Raw genomic sequence first — 7,984 nt, 5'->3', positions numbered from 1 at the left:
AAAAAAGTCAAATAAATGGCGTAATAATAAGAATGCTGGCATTTATCTAATGTGTATCTAATGTGTATGCTCCACAATTCATCTATGACTTTGAGAGTTATAAGTTAAGCAACTACTTTATTCCTTTAAGCTTCATTATGATAGTGGCTATGTACTTACCCTGGTGGAAATCCTGCTGCAACTCCAGCTCAGCCGGTTGTCTCGAACCATCTCCTACTTAAGTTCCAGCACCATATGGGCTCCCACCTTTTACATTCTCTATCTCGAACATTCTGGCTCCAAATTTGTACCTGATTGGGACGAAGATCATTCCATGGTGAGTCAGTTGGGTGACGGCAGTCAAACAAGGAGCATCATAGAGAATTAAGTAACTCGGAACGACAGTCCAAAAGCAGAGAAAAAAAAGTACGTGTAACATTAATTACTTGCGTTGTGCTCTCCTGTCCGTCACCTTGAGATCCAGTCCTAAAGAACAAACATGCAGGCTTTCTTGCAAGCTGTTGAGTTCTCCACAATCCACCAGTAGCATCCAGAAAAGCCTTGAACTGAGCAGCCATCATTCCAAACCTTGTGGGAAAGCCGAAAATAAATCCATCGACGTCGACAACCTCATTTGGGGGTTTGAAGGGGACATTTCCATTTAGTGGTACACTCATCTTACCAAGCACCTCATCCGAAAAAATCTCAGGTACTTGCACTGTATACATCATATTATATTTTCCGTGGGAATTAAGTCTTCTACGTCTGTTTGTTAACGAGATCTTGTAAAATCAGCCATTAAGAAAACTAATATGGTCACATATTGTGTAGTTGCTCAATAACGTTAATGTAAAGTTGCCTTACAAAAATATTAGTAAGCAGTTGGACGTAATAAAAAATGTAAATAAAAGTTACGAGTATCTTTTAGTAAATAGTACGGGTAAAAGCTAATGTTTACCTGCCAGAGTTTAGCCTCAATGCCCTCCACAGAAGCCATAGAAACAGCTCCTTTCTGAATCTCTTCGACTAGTTGTTGTACATGTCCGTACATGGAATATAATAGTACCTGAAACAAGAATTAAGTTACGTCATAAGTCATAACCCCCTCAAAGTGTCATATATTCGTATAATATACGATGTCAAAAATAAGTATTTTCAACTTTTCACTTACAAGTATAAGCCAAAATCACTCCCTCCTTCGATCTGAATGACATTGAATGACGTGCAATATCTTCCACAGAAGACCAACAGCAACTATCCTTTTTAACATGTTTGTGATGGGTGTTGTCATCTTAAACTAACTCTACATATCAATGCTACAACACTTTCCGAGAGAAACTCGACGACAATATGACATTCTTTGACTCTTGTGCGAGACACTCTCGCACGTGAGAACAACTAATCCTTATGTATGTACCTTATTCAACTATAGGATTAATGGGGTAGTCTCATATGTTGGGAGTGTAAGACCCTCTCGTGTAAATTATGGGTTACTAAATCATAGCGATCCAGCATTAGGAGTTCACTATTCTAAAGTTGGTACCTTCCAACTCTACTCCAGACCATGAAAACTACAGAAGACAATATATAAACTCCAGTGACATACGAACAATCCAAAATTATATAGCCATGCTAGTAATTTACAGAGCACCAACATCATGTAAAAGCCAAAAACATGAATTCACCGTAGAGGGGAGCCAAAACCATCATCACCACTTACGGATATCCTAATATCAATAACGACCTACAAATTAGAACACAAAATCTAAATTACCCACCAAACTATATTCATCAAGATTATAACTTTAAAGTCATCAACCATGAAAAAAATGAAAAAAAAAAGAAGAGAAAAGTGGACAAATCACAAAACACCCGACTTTTTCTTATAGCAGTACATTTAAGTGATAAAGGAAAAATGGGTGGAGGTGAGTATAAGGTGGAAGAAATATAGCGAGGGAACTCCGAAAGTAGAGTGTCAGTTGAAAGTCAAGCAAGGAACATGAGGAATACTTTTATAGCAAGGGAAGTCCGGATATTTTAAGAGTTGGTATAAAATCATTTGTCCAATTCATTTTAAATCTTCAACATAATAAAAGGGCAGTCCGGAGCCCGAAACAATTCTTTTTGGTCTCCTCAAAGAGATATTTCAGTAAAGCCTTTGGAAAACAACAATATACTCCTATATAAGCTTAAACACCCATATAATTCAGAAAATGACCCGGCCCATATGATATAAAGAAATATATCAAAACATTATAGCTAAATTAAGCGGTGAAACTACAACACATCAATCCTAGAGTTTTGGCATCTACCCGATCTAAGAGATGGTCCCTGGCCACCGTAGATCCAGTCACATGAACTACTTGAACTGCGAAGTGCCTGTGATAGAAAAAGCAGGAGAGGAATCCAAGAATATGAGGTGTGTGTTTGAATAGCTAAATCCTAAACTGATCAAACAAAGCTAGGAAAAGTAGCAAAACCTTACAACCTTGACAGTAATTGAAAGTTTTAAAAGTGAAGCACACCTCAGAGTAGGTCTTTTCACCAGTGAGCATGACATATTTGATGAATTATTTCCTGCTCACCCATGTTGCTTGATGTTTTGCAGCAATCTCAGCCACTGTAACTTCAAAGAGCTTTCAATTGATGATAGTCTGCTCAGATACAAATGTGAGTTGCCCTAACAAGGAAATAGAAGACATGTCTTCTGTTTTGTCTTCTGTTAAAAAATAGCACCAATATCTCTAAGGGTGAACCAGTTGCAGTTTAGCCTTGCAAATTCATCATCTGATTATGTATTCTTATCTCCATAACGCTATAACAAATGATAGACAAAATACAAAGAATTCTAATAAGATTGAAAGGGACCTCTTCTTTTAGTCTGATACTACCTAAACCTAACTGAATTTTAGGTCTAGAAAAGCAGGGCTAAACTTAGATGATATACCTAAGTTTATGCAAAAAATCTTCCTAAAGCCTGAAGTCACAACATACCAACTCGGAAACAAATAGTCTTTCTCAACTTCCTTATAAACTGTGGAAGCTGACAAGCTGTGGATGCACAACTACAAAATCAAATCTTTAGACCTCCTTGCTCCTCTCCAACATCTTTATCATCCTCTCACTTGAAGAAGTAATCAAACTCCACCACCATTCCTCTATGGTAGCAAGCATTGATCGATCTCCCCATTCCTTGAGAAATTAGAAAAAGCTTGTTTCAGGTGTTAAGATACATCAAATACATGGCCACATATATGATATACTCCGTATGTAGTTAGTTGCAAAATGAATGACTGAGAGAACGTAAAGTATATAGATTGTGTAGGATGGCCAAAATTACAGCAATTGAGCTAATTAAGTCGAGAATTAAACAAAGTCATAGAGATTTAGAGCTCACCGCAAAGAACACAAGGCTGAATGATTTCCACACAATTTCAAGAGGATTTGACAGCCGCTCGGATGCCTGCCCATTTAAAACATTGAACCAAACAATCTAAAGGATCACAAGATTTTTAAAATCTTCATTTCTGGTTATTTTAGGTGGGCATGCAATTTTTTACTACTCCCTTTGTCTTATCCATTGTTTATGTATTCCATTTTTTTGTCCGTCTTAGCCATTTTTTTAAGCACCAACCTACCCATTGTAAATAATCTTTCCCCACTTGCATAGAATTAAAGAGATCATGGGAGTATTTTGGATAAATGGCATAAGGTAAGACAAAATGGTGTTCAGATAATACTTCCAAAGAAAGACGTGGCTACTTACTTTCTCCTTCACAAGCTCCTCCGCTTCAACATAGTCATCAAGTTCAGAACCCTCCTTGTTTTCAGCTTTGACATCACGAAGATCCCATGCATCTTTAATTGACTTCAAACCAGAGAATAGTAAAAGGGTCACAGCAGCATATTTTCCGATGGGGAGAGCTGCAAAACATGCATTAATAAGAAAATTAACTACCCTGATAACCCAAAATAATAAGAATCTACTGGCAAAATATCTGGCTCTAATATGACAATGACTAACAGTTTGCAGCCAAGTTGTTCATCGTATAAATTCAAACTGCATCCTGCATCGGATCACATAAAGTCCATCAATTGATAATACACATTTAAATTCATAGAGACCAACAAAAAAGTTTTAGCTTATATAAGAAAGGAAGTTTGTGGGTAAGGGAGCCATGCTCAAGTTTGATGGTGAAAAGGTTTGAAACCCATGTCATGTGTACCAGCAATTAATGACTTTCACAACGAAGATAACTGCCGTCTGTATTCTGAAAGAAAGTTGAAAGATCCGCCGACTAATCTTTTATGGTATATAGGTAATACCAAAAAAAACAACAAAACAAACAAGGCCCGTAATATGTGTCTTGATCACTTACTTGTTTGAAATTGAGCAGATACTGACTGAAATATGTGCCCTATAACTACTGAGAGAACCGTCATCAGACCAAGGTGACCCTTTTCCGTTTGAGTCTATTTTATTTCTGGATACAAATTGAACTGAACGACCAAAGGAAGATGTTATCAATCAATAAAGAACAACCATCTAAAGGTATTTATCAAGAGTTTTTGCAAAATATGATTAAGAGAAGCAACAATTCGGATCCGATTGTCGGATCTCGGAAATCTCCAGGTTCATTAGCATGTGACACCGTAAAAGGCGGAACCAGGAGCAGCAGCAACAACAAAAAGAAAGAACCAGTATTTTGCAACAAAAGAGTTAATTGAATCAAATCCCATAATACAGTGATTTCAAGAGGCAATAATGGATCAATGTTCGTTTTGGAAGAGGAAGAAGAGGAAAAGTGAATAATGGATGGCGTAAAAGTGAAGGATGGAAGGTAAAGTTGATTGAGAATTGAGTAGTGTAAAATGAAAGGTAGAGATTGTATTGGATCACATTCATATTTCATGAATACAATCACAACAAACTATATTAACAAATCAATAAATAAATTATAGTAAACCTAAATTCAATTAACACAACCTCAAATTCCTCTCCTATATTTGATCAATCGCAAGTATTTTTGTCAAAAATCAACCAAAAGTAACATTATCAAACATCCAGATGACGTAAAAGCTAATAACTCAAGTTGTTAAAGCATAAAAAGTGGCTATAAAAATTAGCTTAGTGATTGATCAGAGGTACTCTCATGTTGTTCGTTGACGACTTCTTTGGCATCTGATGAATCAGGTAAAAAGGAATCTGGTCTCGAATCAGATACGAAAATTTTAGCAGATGATGGTGCTGAAAGTTGAAGATATGCAAGTTTTAGCAGGGCCCTGTTTATGACCGCTGCATACAGAATTTTCCAAACAGGTAACTGGTGCTCGACTAAAATGGGTTCCAGAATCAGAATGATTATCAATCTCATATGAGTTTGATGACATCTTTTCAGTATGGAATCCTTGTTCCACCACACCTTCCCTGCGCTCTTTGCTCCAGAATCTATATTCAGTACTAAAGAAGACATGTAGCATCTCTTACTTTGTTTGCAATTCCTCTAGAATCAACCAGCCATCTCCTGCTCCTGCACAGTTCATTTAAGATAGGAGCAAACATATTCAGTTCACCTTAAATCAAACCATGAGCATAAACTAATAATTTAAGTAAAGCCTTATTGCTTCAGGGTCAATCTAAATAATTTTTAAATGAATCTAATGCACTGCAATTAAGCTCTTCTGATAGTCAAGTAAATTAACACAAAAGTATTAGCAATTAAAAACTATTTTAAACTTAAGGTTCATCAAACTATAATTACAGAATTACCAATATGTTTCTGCATTATCACAATTGTCACCCATGTTATCTTGACGGTGTCATTTCCACCCAAATATTGATGCACCTGGTTGAGTAACCCTTTATTCCGGATCTTCGGTACCACCATGTTTCTATTCAAGTGAACACAAGCGAAACCAAATGAACAAAATAATAATAGCAGACCAGGGAAATGTGACTGAACTCACAATGGCAGTTGTCTAAATCAATGATACAGCTTTTTAATTTATATCTAAATTAGTTACGAAATTATTAAGTTCAAAACTTCAAGATAGTGTCTAGATTTAGAAAACTAACTACGACAAACTAAAATTTCGACACTTACAAATCTGGGGTAAGTTAATTGTACTGGCAAATACGACCAAAGTCACACATAAAGATAATCCCAGAATTACGGTCTACCTCTCACTCTCTCAGCATTGATAAAATGCACACATAGTAACCTAAATCAAAGATGTAACATGTAAATGTGCATTAAAGCTACAAAATAGGGTGAAAAAAGTGAACCTTGCAGCGGTTCAACCATTCTGACTTTCCTAGAAAGAGAAGAAGGCAGAATGGAGAAAGGGACAAGGGCGATCTTGTTTGGCGTGAAGGCTGTGGATTGGGGGTTTATTCCTCGTAAGTCCCAAGTGTACCCCATCCCAGTGGATGAATGTCGTTCCATATTCAACATAGATTCATATACCCTCCTGAGAGTATATAGCAATTAGTAAACAAATGTTCAACTCCTTATAAATTTTCACATTAAACAACAGCGTGCATAAAAAGTGAACATCACAAAAACGCAAACAACAAAGTCGGTAAGATGGTAGCACAAAATTCATATCGTGATGAAAAGGATGATGGAACAAACCACGTGATCAAAGCATTAAGGATGAATGTTCAGCGAAATTGAAAAAACAAATAAAGCGGCAAAAGTGAGCCAACTACTAAACTAATCAGTTCTCCCATTTAAAAGACAAATTAACTGATCAATTGCACAAACCCTAAATAAACCTGGCAATTGTAAAACAGCAATAAGTGGTGGTTGAAGTTTCCCCGTGACAAAAGCATCATCGGCATCTAAAATTCGGTTCATAATTGTTGAAACAAAGTGTACTTTTTCAAAGAAAGAGTAATGAACCTGAAATTTGAGTCCGTAATGTCCCCGAATTCACCCATTCAACTCGGCCAGACAGCGATTTGAGAGGCGTCAGATTTGACATTTGTTGTTTAAATAACATAGTTAATTCCCTAAAAAGTAGAACGGTATATTCCAAATTAGATGGCGTAAAAATATAGCTAAAGAAAAGTAAGGAAACAAAAAAAATGCAGGTTTGAACAGGAGAATAAGATTTAACCGGGCACCAAAACTGTAAAACAACATAAGAATGTCAAGGAAACTAACTGAGAGTAACAGCTGAAAGAATACAAAGTAACATAACCAAGAGACTTCAAACTCTAAAATTCAACAGGGAACGAAGGGAGTGAAGGTAACTGAGTGAGGGAAAATACAAGGTTTACTCTAAAAAAAATGGAAGTAATCTTAAAATTCATACTAAATCGAAGTAATCTTAAAATTCATACTAAACTCCATTACCCTTTTATTTTACAAAATCTTTTCCTGAAATTACAAGGTTCACATTTATAATTTGGGATTGCAGGTGTTAAACTTGTGATTTCTCAGTTTCCACTACAAGTTAAATCTTTAAACTCTTTACATTCCTCCTTTGTAATGTGTTCAGAATATTATACTTCAAAAATTAAATTCAACTAACGTGAGAAAATATTTGTTTGCTAAGCAGTAATGTAAGACGGATGCTCCAGAAGTGGACTCTAGATTCTAAATAGAAGAAATCCGGCCAAACACAAACGTTAAAAATAACGTGAGAAAATATTCACAATTATATTATGACTCATGTATCTCCCAATCTTAATATGACTAAAACCAAGCATCAATCTCTCTACACCCATGTTTCTCTCCCTCTGAACAAAACCAAACACAAACGCTTTACCTCCATGTCCCTTTCCTTCTCCGTCGCCCCTGAACAGGTGCTTTTATTACTTATTATGGGATTTGTATTTAGTTCTTATAATATCATAAATGACAACATATCAAGAATCGCTTGTATTTTTTTTTCCAAGATAATTTCTTTTTCGCTCACTATTAAGAACAGACTGTAATCAAGTACACAAGCTAACTATTAAAGCAAAGTTAAAAAGCATTCCACCTCAGATCAATTG

At 36.0% G+C, this 7,984-nt stretch overlaps 2 protein-coding genes and 1 long non-coding RNA gene across 3 annotated transcripts; all 3 read right to left on the bottom strand.

Moving 5' to 3' along the window:
- Positions 1-217: 217 nt before the first annotated feature.
- LOC141656171 (putative NAD(P)H dehydrogenase (quinone) FQR1-like 1) lies at positions 218-1,030 on the bottom strand. Its single transcript, XM_074463041.1, has 3 exons — positions 928-1,030; positions 431-691; positions 218-345 (listed from the first exon to the last, which is right to left on the bottom strand). Exons 1-3 carry the CDS (start codon positions 1,028-1,030, stop codon positions 218-220), a joined length of 492 nt encoding a protein of 163 aa, XP_074319142.1.
- Positions 1,031-2,855: 1,825 nt separating this feature from the next.
- On the bottom strand, positions 2,856-4,859 carry LOC141656170 (protein PAM71-homolog, chloroplastic-like). The gene is made up of 4 exons (XM_074463040.1): positions 4,359-4,859; positions 3,746-3,903; positions 3,377-3,442; positions 2,856-3,171 (listed from the first exon to the last, which is right to left on the bottom strand). The coding sequence occupies exons 1-4, from the start codon at positions 4,420-4,422 to the stop codon at positions 3,061-3,063; spliced, it is 399 nt and encodes a 132-aa protein (XP_074319141.1). The 5' UTR covers positions 4,423-4,859; the 3' UTR covers positions 2,856-3,060.
- Positions 4,860-4,885: 26 nt separating this feature from the next.
- On the bottom strand, positions 4,886-6,362 carry LOC141656169 (uncharacterized). The gene is made up of 3 exons (XR_012548398.1): positions 6,266-6,362; positions 5,750-5,871; positions 4,886-5,510 (listed from the first exon to the last, which is right to left on the bottom strand). It is a non-coding gene; the product is annotated as an uncharacterized LOC141656169 (long non-coding RNA).
- Between the last annotated feature and the right edge of the window lie 1,622 nt (positions 6,363-7,984).

Source organism: Silene latifolia, chromosome 5, assembly GCF_048544455.1.
Source record: "Silene latifolia isolate original U9 population chromosome 5, ASM4854445v1, whole genome shotgun sequence".
In the NCBI taxonomy this organism is placed as follows: domain Eukaryota; kingdom Viridiplantae; phylum Streptophyta; class Magnoliopsida; order Caryophyllales; family Caryophyllaceae; genus Silene; species Silene latifolia.
The sequence above is the reverse complement of the archived record's forward strand: the minus strand, read 5'-3'. Positions and strand labels throughout refer to the sequence as shown.

Bases quoted from the DNA above. Each gene is read 5' to 3' on its own strand.
- LOC141656171 (XM_074463041.1), bottom strand. From the start codon at position 1,030: ATGTACGGACATGTACAACAACTAGTCGAAGAGATTCAGAAAGGAGCT. The intron at 692-927 runs GCTTTTACCCGT...ATACAGTGCAAG, and splicing joins ACTCTGGCAGGTAAACATTA to TACCTGAGATTTTTTCGGAT. The intron at 346-430 runs CGCAAGTAATTA...ATGATGCTCCTT, and splicing joins TGACGGACAGGAGAGCACAA to GTTTGACTGCCGTCACCCAA.
- LOC141656170 (XM_074463040.1), bottom strand. From the start codon at position 4,422: ATGACGGTTCTCTCAGTAGTTATAGGGCACATATTTCAGTCAGTATCT. The intron at 3,904-4,358 runs GTAAGTGATCAA...CATGTTTTGCAG, and splicing joins ATCTGCTCAATTTCAAACAA to CTCTCCCCATCGGAAAATAT. The intron at 3,172-3,376 runs GTGAGCTCTAAA...TAATTTCTCAAG, and splicing joins TCAGCCTTGTGTTCTTTGCG to GAATGGGGAGATCGATCAAT.